The sequence below is a fragment of the Pezoporus wallicus genome, unplaced genomic scaffold (genome assembly GCF_028554395.1).
Source record: "Pezoporus wallicus isolate ANWC-B61680 ecotype Strahan unplaced genomic scaffold, APGP_CSIRO_Pwel_v1 contig_1181, whole genome shotgun sequence".
Lineage (NCBI taxonomy): Eukaryota > Metazoa > Chordata > Aves > Psittaciformes > Psittacidae > Pezoporus > Pezoporus wallicus.
In genome coordinates, this window is record NW_026641428.1 from 3,069,523 (window position 1) to 3,082,483 (window position 12,961).

At 36.9% G+C, this 12,961-nt stretch overlaps 1 protein-coding gene across 6 annotated transcripts in view; it reads right to left on the reverse strand.

Annotated features, from left to right (window-relative positions):
• Positions 1-12,961, reverse strand: part of LOC130607073 (sodium channel protein type 1 subunit alpha) — a 93,316-nt gene that overhangs the window by 52,487 nt on the left and 27,868 nt on the right. For 4 of the 6 annotated variants that reach the window (XM_057423856.1, XM_057423857.1, XM_057423858.1 and 1 more), the window contains exons 2-3: positions 6,860-7,175; positions 369-489 (exon numbers count right to left, since the gene is read on the reverse strand). In XM_057423856.1, coding sequence (XP_057279839.1) covers positions 369-489; positions 6,860-7,123 — 385 coding nt within the window. In that variant the 5' untranslated portion in view covers positions 7,124-7,175. Of the gene's footprint in view, positions 1-368; positions 490-6,859; positions 7,176-12,961 lie in introns of those variants that run through there. The other 2 variants (XM_057423862.1, XM_057423861.1) reach the window with 2 other exon arrangements.

The window sequence follows — 12,961 nt, forward strand, 5'->3', positions numbered from 1 at the left end:
TGGGCTAGCTATTCATTAGCAATGGCATATATGCCTAAATGCTTGCAAAACTCAAAAAAGAATCTGGAACATAAAAAGAAAAATCAATGTTAAAATAAATCTGAAGAAACTTTTCTGAAAAATTAATCAAGATTCTTAAATCTATCTGCAATTTTGTACTGCAGGAATACTGAAATTCAACAGAATAGCTAAAATGCATATATATTATATACACATATTGTCTAGTATTTATAAAAACTTTGCATGTCTTCCACTGTAAAATAAAAATGAAATTAACAGCCTAATAAAACCTTTATTTACAATGAAATAGAGAGATGAGTTTTCTTAATTTCAGTGTGCAACATCTTGAACAACCATTGAAAAAGGATATGAATGTACCAAAATTTTAATAGCTATTTTTCTAAGAGGATTGAAGGGAGTTAAAATGTACAGGGCAGAGGTGGCACTGAATCGGAAGATTGCCTTCCCTTTATTCAATACTATAAAGGTCTGGAAAAAAAAAAGAAGATAAAAGACATTTTGTAAGTGTGTATTCATTGCAGATGCTGATTTTAAAACTGTTCCTAGTGACCAATCACCAAAATTGACACTTTTTGAATACTTAAAACACAAAAACCATGACTAATTTTTTAAGTAAAGTTTATTTCCAGTACTTACCTGATGTACCTGACATGAAACTATAATTTTAAATATAGAACTTTCAATTCATTAATGTTTTTATACTACTTCTTCATTTAAGAACTCCAGTATAGTCTTCCTATTTGAAATACCATAAGTGGGGAAACCTTACCTGTGGATGTTAAAGATGTTCGTAAAAGAAATCCTTCCAGAAACTGATTTAATAGACTATCTAATTGTTATTTTTTTTTTTAATTTTAGTCTGTTACTTGGTCTTTGTGCTAAGGAGAGAGAAAATAGCATTAACACCCATAGTCATGATTAGTTAGATCTCTGAGGACTGTGGACATCTGAATACACCTTACCAGAGGACAGCAAGATACATCCCAGATGACCTCCTCGTACAACTGTCGTTTGAAGGTGTGACAGTTTCGCAGATCATACATACTTGATAAATTTAAATTTTAACAGCTAAAGAGCCTATCAAATTTAGAGAAACTTAGAGGTATGCAAGCCTTACTTCAGCAAATTGTAGAAAACTCAAAATGCTGAAAACGTCTGTTTTCCTCAAATACATCTGTGGACCTGACAGACATTGCTTTGCTTCCACTGTAGGCCATCATGGCTGCAACAGCATTAACACTACAACATGGGAAATGTAGACTGTCAGGTTCAAGCAGAAAGAAATGGAAAACACTGAAGAAAGAAGGCTCAGTACCTCAGAAGAAAGCTGCATGCAGTGGAAGGGATGATGCAAGGTTTATAGCCTAAATTAAAGTAAGTTATAGGTATTGCAGAATCTGCTCAACAGAAATGTTGAAAATTGCTTTTGTTGTTTTGTCAGAATTGTATATTTCATAAATAAGTTTGATGAAGCCTCCTTGTTTTTCATTACATTGCTGAGAAAGTGAGCTATAAACTAGAATGCCAGTAGAAGTGCAGGAAGGGTATGTCGGTCTCTTCTGGTGTCCATGATATAAAGTGCCACTTGAAGAGTGTAAGTAAGCAAGTAGGTATCCCTGGCAAGCCTGGCAGAGAGAAAATGTGGCAAGGAGGTTGAAGAAGGATGATTCTTCAGTCTGCTTAGATTTTGGAAGCTTAGTATATATGTACCATGAAAGGAGGATTGGAATTAGGTATTTTTAAGGTCCCTTCAAACCCAAACCTCTTTATGATTCTGTGTAGTAATGGTATAAAATATATGTTTGATTTCCTTGCCTCTGCACAGAAATAGAGAAACTAAGTATGAAACTGAAGACAAAAGGATGAATCCTGAGCTAATTTTTCCAAATTACACTTCCAGTCACAGATCACAGACAATAACAACCTTCAAAGTGTAACTGAAGATGACCTGACTAAGGCTTTCATTTTAAATACTGAAGGAACCAATCAGGTGAATTACTTTTTTTGGCACAATGTTTTAAAACCTCACACCCCAAGGGGGAAGGTGACTTTACCGTCTCAGGTCTGTCCCCAGTCCCAGGACTTGCAGCTAAGAAGCCTCCAGCTCCTGCTCTTGGCTTTTGTAGCTATGACATAGTTGACAAAATACATTAAAAATCACACTCCCTACTAACTTCATACCTAAGACTACACCACCTACATTTAGTCAACCTACATTTTTAAAAAATCTTTAGACACAAGCATATTAAACATACATCTCTCTCTAACGTGCCTTCTGGAAAATAACAGCATGCTGGCACAGCTCCAGTTTCAGTTGGAAGCTGCTGCTATTTTAGCTGCTCTACTTTCTGCTGCCCTGCATAAGCAGAACCAACAAGACATAAATTAACTACCTCAGTTTTAATTCTTCACTCAAAGCATCTTTGTGATTGGAGCCCTCAGAATTACTTTGTTGATCCTCTGACCTCCAGACTTAAACATGAGCTAAAATTGTGTCTTATGTCTGAAGAAGATTTTTCATAAAAAGTACAGCTAACAGCTGACATCCAATCCCTGTGTAAGCTTCCTCCCCTGGTAAGTGTGCTATATCTCACTCCAGTCTCAACCCAGATGCAAGCCAATGTGTAGGCAGTGTGGATGAACATGAAATATTGTACCCAAAGCTGTCAGGACAAATTAGATGTACACTGAGAAAAGCTAAATAAATTCTAAACAATTTGTGAGATTAATATTTTTATATGAAGGATTATATATACTTTTCAAGGCTTATGTTTTAAAAAGTGCTTTAGTCATTGTATAAAGGCAGGAAACCCGCTCACACTTGAAGTATTCGAGTGTGAATATAAATTGAAAGAAAACCTAATGAGAAGTCCCTGATCTGCTGTTTTTGCATCTGTAACCTAACAGAATTCAGTTCTGTAGCTTCTGCCATATTACATATAAACCCAGAAACTCTATTCTTCGCAGGGCAAAGGAGGAGGAGTAAAAAAGAGTCTATGTTGAAGATACGGTCTCCCAGAAACCCTTGGGACAAATAGTTCCCAAAACCTTGTTTCTCCTCTCCTTCCTCCCAGTTAGCTTTAAATGTAGTTTCTGGGAGGCTACATTTAGCAGGCGGACTGCTACTTTGTTGCACTTCCGCTTCCTACAGTTAAATAAACAACTGAAACCTCAAACGACTTTCTGGAAGGTAAGAGGTGACACATTAGTTTCCTGGGAAAAGCACAGGGGTAAATAGAACAAGAGACTCATGGCATATTGGAAGCTGGCATTTCTTGGTTTTGCAGCTGTCTTTAGAAACAGACCTGTTTTTCTAGCAAAACCTTAATTTCCTGGATGGCTAAAACTTTTCACTTAAAAATTCTTTCACTTACAATGATATAAAATATCTAAAATCACTAGTGCATTCACCTGTTCTGATGCAATAAAGTTAAACAGTTTTTAAGAATCTTTTCGTTTTCTGCAACCCAAAAATCTAGGAATCCCAGGAGCTAGTGGTTTGATCAGATTAGAGAGACAGACAAAAGAATGTACCTTTTTTGACAGACATCATTCAACATCATCCTGGCAAGAGGCAGGGCATGGAATGGCAATCAACAATGCTATATCTATATTGTATCAGGAGGAATGTGAAGCAAGACCCATTTAGTTCCTCCTATTCTTTCTCTCCTCTTTAATGTAGCAGCCGAGGTTCAAGAGAAAATAGCCCTCAAAGTATGAAACCAACTGGACCAGATTTTTATGCATGCCTGCAGGTTAGGGTCTTAAGGGGGTCCAGCTGATCATTTCTCTATAGATAGTGATGTAAACCTCCTTGATCCTTTGTAACAGCAGCTTGAGCACAAACAGGCAGTCACTTTTATACTGGAAGCACACTGATTTGCACTTAAACAGAAGTGGTACATGAAAAATTTGTTAAGGTCCAAGTTCATTTTTTACTCAATTTTTGATTTTAAAAGAGCATTGCAACCATTTAGGATGCTAAGCTTTGCAGTTCTAAAGACCAGCATTATTGACAACCACAGACAGCATTTCACTATAATAAAATCATAAGAATATAAGGTCAGGTATTGTATTTTGTTGTATTGTATTATATTATAATAAAATAATTATGTTTCAAGGGTACCGTTGCTGGCATTAAGGCTATCTGTGATACAGAGTAAATCAATAATGCTAACACATGTGTAAATTTGGTACAATGGGTTGCTCCAAACAGTGGTTGTCAATATTTTCCTTTTCCTTTCATCTTCAGATTAATATTGGGCTTGAATGTGTCCTCTGTAGTTGTAGGTTTTGCATAGAAGCACAGTTACAAAACCATAAAACTAGCACATATGTTTCTGTTTCTCTTAAGAGGTTTTCCCATTTTCAACTTTTCATCTCTGGGCTACTTTATCCACAAATTAAGGCTTTCACTAGCTCAACGCATTTATTTATTCCTGTCTTATTCTGTATTAAACTGCATTAGATCATGGCACCCACATGCATAATTGCTTAGAGAAAGAGGCCCAAAGATGAAATGTAAACCACTCTAGATGATGTTTCAGCATTCAATGAATGCAAAAATACAGTGAATTTGTTCAACATTGCTATAAAAATAGGAAAAAGAAAACAACAAAAAACCTCAATGGGCTGCAATACGTGCATATGAGGTAAATAATGGATGATTTCACTTATGACCCAAATTTGGAATAGAAAAGATATTCCTAAAATGCTTGCACAGGTTTCCTGAATAAATCATGTGACCGTGTTCATTAAAATAATGTGATCAGTGCTGCGAGTAACCGTTTCTATTTCCTATTTGAAAGGTTGGAAGCCAAACTGATACAATTCTGTTCATAAATTAGTTTATGCAGATATCTAAATAGAGTTCTGAAGTAACAGGAGCATCTACTTCTCCATACAGTTGTCCTAACCCTTTCTTGAAAATAAGTATTTTCCTTCATTCTAGCGTTTCTGTTAGATCCATATAATTTCAAATAGATGCTTCCCCATGCAAAAATTTAAAATCTCTAACCATCATGCAGCAGTTGTCAGGCCACTACCTTGTGAGAGGGTGTGCTGATTGCCTTGTTCGCTTTACAAGGTTGAACTTGGAGAGAGATAAAGAGAAAGCTAAATGGTACAGAGGTAAATGCATTGAGCATTAAGAGTCCTTCACTTCTTTCAGAGATGTTCACTTTTTCTTCGGGCTTTTCTCAAACTATTTCTCCTTCTGAGACTTGCAAAAGCATCAGCTACTACCAGTACTCTCAAAAGACAAGTAAAACAAGATAAAAGCCTTTCCAGAGTTCACACACAGCTAGATAAAAAAAATCTAGGAATTAGATATTTTTAAGTCATTTTGACTGTAAAATTTAAATAGATATTGAATTTCTGTTAGGAAAGTCTATTTTCCTTATACTGAAGGAAGAAAAAACTGGGGAGAATTGTGGCGTGTGAGAAATTTTTTCTTGCATTTGACTGACAGAGCTGTTTCTATTTCTGTCCTGTAGGACATTAAAGTACATGCGTAGCGAATATTTGTGGACTTCAGCACAAAGAAGAGAATACCAGCGGGTATGTGATGTGCCCATGAAAGTTATTTAGTGTGCAAATGAAAAGATTTTTCCTTTCAAATGTGCAGGAGTTTGCCTGAATATGTTCAGCGGGTTTCACTCTGTTTCTTTCTATCATCATACCTGGCTGATGTAGCGTTTTCAGCTCCATCTGTGAAGAGGCTGAAAAAGTCTTCCATTTCTAAGGGCTCTAGAAACTTACCTGTAATCATACTTATCATATAACTGGTTTCACTGTAAGACACACAAGACAGACTGATTTGACTGTAAAGATCCAGGATGAGCTGAGGGCAGGTAGGGATATAATTATAGGTGATCTTCTATCACAAACAGACACAATCAGTACAGAACTATACAAGGCCTGCTTTTACAGAAACACATCTTTTATCTTTGTAAAAGTAGAACTAGGATTTAAAGATAAATCTTCATACCCCATGAATGGCAGATAAAGGTTCTCTCAGAGGCATCAAATAAGAAAGACAAAAATATTGTTGTTTTACATAGTATTTTCTCTCTTTTCAAAAGAAGATTCATAAATCACATTAAATTTAGCAAAGTAAGACACTTAGAACACAGCACTTCGCGATAATCAAAATAACTCCTGTCTTGATATTGATAAAGTTTTTATAACCATAGTATCTAATAATTAAAGTATCACCCAAGCTAGTTATCACTATAAACCATGAGCTTTTTCCACTGTATATGGGCTGTGTGACAGAATCATCCTGAAAGGATTCCAGGGCTTTTCAAGACCAGTTCCACCAGAATTTTTTAAATCAGTTTTACACTCTCTTTATGACATTTTTCTGCTTATCTGTATGTTTCTCTATTGATTCCATAGATTTCTTAGGAATTTGCTATCGAACCAGATTTCCAGGAAGAAAATGCGCTTTGGTAAATAAAAGCAAACATAAAAATAATAAAATAACCCATTTATTTTTAAGTGCTTTCATTTATGCTATGTCGGAATGTTCATGTACACAGTGTTGATAAAAATTCAATTATATCAAAGAAATAAAATTTTATGTATATGAAAAGGATGCTTTCTGGAAAGCAGAATGTGTATGCATTGCTGGCATTAAACATTTTCTGCTCTTGTTATACATCTAGTCTGTTAGCAATGCTCAACTATTTCCACATTATTAGAATGACATTTTACTACATGATTGTAAATTAACAGACTGAAGTAACAAGTTATATGATCCACTCCACAAAAATGAAATGAACATGATAAAGCACTCTAAACACTGGCATATGAACAGGATCGATATCAGACTCACTTTTTTATTGATGTAATATGGGTCCATGTCTTCCAAGGGCTCAGACACCATTCCTGGAGGTATGTCACCATATATAAATGGAAGTGTTTTTCCTGCCTCCAAATCACTGTTTGGCTTTGGCCCATTTTCATCATCGTCTTTACGATCTTGTTTAGGATTCTTAGCTTTTTCTGCAGCGATGCGTTGTTCAATAGCTGCAAGAGACTCTCTAGTGAAGTACTGGAAGCTGTCTGGTCCTGGTGGTACAAGCACTGACTGCTCCATCTTTTCATCCTGCACATTTTAATTACCATTTATTCTTCTGCATAGGAAAATACTAAGAGAAAGCAGACACAAAAAAAAAAAAAATCAAACTTGTTAAAATCACCAAGAAAGATAAAACTTCTTGGTTTTTAAGTGCTTTCATTTATGCTATGCTGGAATGTTCATATACACAGTGTGGAAAATTATGCAAAGAAGAAAAAATTAGCAGTTTTGTTGGTGATTTGACCTTTGTAAGACGCATTTGTATAGCTCTTATGCTAGTTGTTTCTCAACTCTGGGACTAAAATGTTTTTTTTACTCCAAATAAATAAAAGCATGATACTTCAGAGCACTCAGATACATTCTTTCCTCAGAACTCTAATTATTTTAAAATCACCTCACACTCCTCAGGAATCAATCAGGATTATATTGATAACTATAAACAGCTCAATTCATCAGAGCTAATGCAGAAATTTCCACTGAGTCCAGCAGGTCAGAAAACAAGCAGAATCAGAATTAAAAAAAAAAAAGAAAGAATAAAAATAAACTTTGAGTATCATGAAGAAGTAAAGTAGTGGGTCCAAGTAAGTCTGCACAGGTGGTTATTCTAGATAATTGGAAGAACAATTGCCTATTTTAATTTCAATTTACCTGTTACTATATGTTTAGTTCTTTATTCAATAGCGGTAGCTGGATAAATCTGAAAGCACTCCAATATACATATTTATTCATATATTGAACTGAGAACATAAACTCAATGAGTTTATGCACTGAATAATTTTCTGATTACATGAAACATACAGATGAAATGTATATTTAGATGCACAATGGTGCATATGTCCTTCGTGCCTGAATGTAGAGAGGTATTTTCAGTCTCCACCCATTGCTGGGGTCCTTGCGGAATGATCAGTCAGCCTTTCAGGAGGCTTAAGGGTTAATGCAGGTCAGTACTCGTTTAAATTAGCTAGAGATATGGAATGACAGAGAAGAAAGAATGCAAGAGATGGTTGGGGGAAAACATATTAAATAAAGCAAAAGATGACAAACAAAACCAGGTCTTAAGGAAAGAAGCTGAAAAAGATGAGGAAAATGGAGCAAAAAAATGGAAACAGACTGTAAATGAATGTAGAAAGAATATGAGGAGAAAGTGGAGAATGAGAGAAGGAAAAAATAGCAAGACTGGAAGATTAGCTGTATAAAAATGCATAGATGAAAATGAAGAATGAAAAAGTGGATGGAAGAATGGAATACTGGGAAAGGAGCAGGAAGGGAAGCAAATATAGATAGGGTTAAAATTTCTTCTAAGGAAAAGTCAGTAAGGAGAATAAGAAATTAGATAAGAAATAAGAGGAGAAGAAAGGAAAACATAGCTGGGAAATGAAAAAGAAGGTCAGTAAAATATATTAAGTAATAAACCCCCAATTCTCTAGATCATTAATTCCAGGGTAATCACACATATATATTCAGTAGTGGAATATAGAATAAAAAAAAAAAAAAAAGAAAAAAAAGGAGAGTTCAAAGTGCTTACAGACACTATAATCCAAATTTCCTTTATTTCTCAGAAAAATTAAAGGAACATATTTCATTCAGGTGTATAGAATCATCACTCACAATCAGAGGAATGACTTCTGAAAAATCAAGGTGGCAGATTTCTCACTGTAAAAAAAAATAATTAAAGGAGCTCATTTCCTACAAACCCACAATTTTTACCCATGCAGAGTGTAGATTTATGCCAGAAACAGTTATCTAAAATCTCAGTCCTTTGCTTCCTTGTAATTCTGAAAGGAAATGGAAGCATCCTGTTCTCTCTCCATTAGGGGGAAAAAGAAAGGATATAATAAAGTGTAATTCAACCAACAAGGATTAAAAAAATGATCTTCCTCCACACAGAAAGCATCCTGCAGACATCCCCCAGCTTCCCATTTCATGATTCTGCCTAGTTCTAGGAATGGACTTTTCAGCCTCTGAACTACTGAGCAGTTATGAACTCAGTTTGTACACTCTGACATTATTTCTTAATGTTCAGTCCCACACTGTGGACTTTTGGAAAGGATTAAAAACTACTAGCCACACCACTGACCTTGCTGATCCCCAAACTGATCCCTGTAAGTGTCACTGTAGTTTGGGAAACAGATCTCATACTAAGCCACTAGTCAAACATTATGGGAGCCACAGCTGTAGGTGGATACTACTTGCTCTGTGGGCTTCAGGGAGATACAGAGACTCAAGAAAGACAGTCAGCCTCTCTTCTCTGCTCATCCTATTTGGCAAAGGAAGGGACAAAGCCTCTGTCTCTTTCTTTCTCTCTCTCTTCTCTGTTCTCCCCATGGGCAGTAGTAAATAAGGCTAAGCAGCTATGCCTGCCTTTCTTCCTCCTTGTGAGACCCAGGAGGTTGATTTTCCCTTCTGCCATTTTTTTTCTGTGAAAATTCCCTTAACTTGCTAAACCCCTAGGTATACGGCACTTGATGTTCTGTGCCACAGTAGCCAGTGAGGGCACAGCAAGGCAAACAAGTTCTTGCACAGTAGGAGAGAGTTGCTGGACAGTAGCAAGGGCAGTCTCATGTTTTGAAGAGGATGAAAACGGACAACTAGCAAGCTGTCAAACAAAGATGAGCTCCGAAACCCCATTTTGCTCTGTTAGGATTACCTTTTAGTTCATCTGAGTCTCCCCAGCTGGCATGTAGAACAAGGAGGTAAGCCTGTAGGATTTGCCTGCAGAAGCAAGCCACTTCATAGCCATTAATTACACTGCAAAAACATTTGATTCAGCTACTGTGTTTACATACTGAGTTTAAAACCAAAAAATGCTGTGGGCTTTTCTAATAACACCCATATTTTTAACTTTAGAAAGGAACTTCACTTTTTTTTTCTTCTATAGTTAATCCTAGAATATTCTCAGGTCTGTCAAACATACATAGAGCTAAGCCAGATATATATTTGTATCTAAATCTAAGTAGGCTGTACTTAACAAAATGTTTCAGGAAAATTTATGAAGGTTAAATACTTTTTATCCTCTACTTAGCAGATTAAAGGATGATATTCCAGATACTTTTTCCTTTTCTTCACACATTTCCATAATTATAAGTCTTCAGAATTGCAAATAGAAGTCTTCTAAATGTTTAAAAGTCAATTTGAAATACATACTGTATTCACCCCAAATCACTTTCATCTCCCATACGACAGTGGTTAAAGGAAAGGTTTGTATATCCTTTATTATGGTTGATGAATTTATTCTCACTTATCTGCACAGTGTATGGATAAAAATTGATACCAGGCCAGTTAATCAACTGATATCCTTCTATTTTCTATCAAGTGATTTATTAAATATTAATTGAATAACTACAAATTGCTTAACACAATCCAAATGGACTTCTTTTTATTACTTTAGCATAGCACTGGTAATTCAGCAGAGGAAAGAATATAAGAATACAGAAAATATAAATTTCTTAATAAGTTCTTTCCTACTCTCCTCTGGAGTGGACAAGATTTTTCTTTCCTTTATTTCCTGTTGTGTTTGAATGACTTTCTTATGAGCAGGAAAAACATTTCAAATTCTGGAATATAAGGTACTCAGAATATTTGAGAACAGAATCATTATGTTTCTTCTGAAATTTCTCAGGCAAAGTACATTCATATATACCTTGTAGTATACATTGTTGTAAGCCAGATAATTCCTGAGCACACTCAGTATATCTTGTGTGAATAGACAATCTGTAAACCATATGCAGAATAAGCCTGAATAAATTTTGCAGGTGAAATAAAGGGACATGTCAACAAATGATAGAGTGCCTTATCTAACAGTGATTGCAAACCAGTTGCCCAGTAGCCTTTGAAGAAGTCAGTTAGACAATACATAACTCTGAAAAAGCGACAGCTTTGAACAAGTATATCATTTCCTAACCTGACAGGCATTTGGTTTACTGTTACCTTTCATGCTCTTCATCCCTTCATAACAAATAGTGACAAGAGTTTCTGGAGAGTTTGGTCAGGAGAACCTTTGCATACAGACAGAACTACAGTACTGCAAATACGTAGACCTCAGCAAGCTAATTTCTTTATATTATCCATACACTGAAATCTAAAACTGCAACAATCTTTGATGTTTGATCTTCTGTGATAACACCCACAAATTAAAATTTAGCTTACATTTGCCACAGAATATTCTGTATATTGTACCCTGTGTTCTAGAAATGTAGGAATTTGGTTGTAAAAGACCAGTTCCAGCTTTGTAGTACAAGTCTGGTTCAGTTTTATACTTTCATCTATACAGACACAGACATAAAGCCTTCCATGATCACCTTTATATCCACATGCTGACATCAAACCTGATCTCTAAAAAATGATCTTTTTTCTGCCTCTCTCTCCATGTTTCTGGCACCAAGTTTCTCAGCAATGTAATTTTTAATATCAGCCAAGATTTAATCTTACTCAATTGCCATAGCAATATGATTAACTTAACAAAGCTATAGCTTCCCAGATTTACCATATAGTAATGTGCTGTATACTCCAAGTGGGGTCTCACAAGAGCAGAGTAGAGGGGCAGGATCACCTCCTTTGACCTGCTGGTCATGCTCCTTTTGATGCAGCCCAGGATACAGTTGGCTTTCTGGGCTGTGAGCACACACTGAAGCTGGCTCATGCTCATTCTCTCATCGACCAACACACCCAAGTCTTTCTCCACAGGGCTGCTCTGAATCTCTTCACTGCCCAACCTGTAGCTGTGCCTGGGATTGCTCCGACCCAGGTGTAGGACCTTGCACTTGGCATGGTTAAACTTCATGAGGTTGGCATCAACCCACCTCACAAGCGTGTCAAGGTCCCTCTGGATGGCATTCCTTCCCTCCAGCGTATCAACTGAACCACACAGCTTGGTGTCATTGGCAAACTTGCTGAGGGCACACTCAATCCCACTGTCCATGTCACCGACAAAGATGTTGAACATCAGTCCCAACAGCTACTCCTAAAGGACACCAGTCATTACCAGTCTTCAGTTGGACATTGAGCCATTGACCACAATGCTCTGTGTGCAGTCATCCAGCCAATTCTTTATCGACAGAGTGGTTCATCCATCAAATTGATGTCTCTCGAGTTCAGAGACAAGGATGTCATGTCAGACAGTGTCGAACGCTTTGCACAAGTCCAGGTAGATGACATCAACTGCTTTGCTCCCAGTTCTGTAGCCCCATCATAGAAGGCCACCAAATTGGTTAGACAGGATTTACTCTTGTTGAAGCCATGTTGGCGGTCTCCAGCCACCTCGTTTTTTATGTGTCTTAGCATGCTTTCCAGGAGATTCTGCTCCATGATCCTGCCAGGCACAGAAGTGACTGTCTGGTCTTTAGTTCCCCAGGTCATCCATTTTCCCCTTCTTGAAAATGGGGTTTATATTTTCCTTTTTTCAGTCATCGGGAACTTCACCTGACTGCCATGACTTTCCACATATGATGAACAGTGGCTTAGCAACTTCATTCACCAGCTCCTTCAGGACCTCATCAGGTCCCATGGACTTGTGCATGTTCAGGTTTCTAAGATGGTCTTGAACCAGTTCCTCTCCTACAGTGGGCGCAAGGTCTTCATTCTCACAGTCCCTGCGTCTGCCTTCCAAAACTTGTGTGGTTTGGTCAGAGCCTTTGCCAATGAAGACTGAGGTAAAGAAGTCATTGAGAACCTCATCCTTTTCCAAATCCTGTGTAGTAAGTTCTCCTGATAGCTTCCGGAGGAGGCCTACGTTGTCCCTAGTCTGTCTTTTATTTGCGATGTACCTAAAGAATCCCTTCCTGTTATCTTTCACATCCCTTGCCAGACTCAATTCTAACTGAGCATTAAGCTTTCCTAGCCTGATCCCTAGCTTTTCAG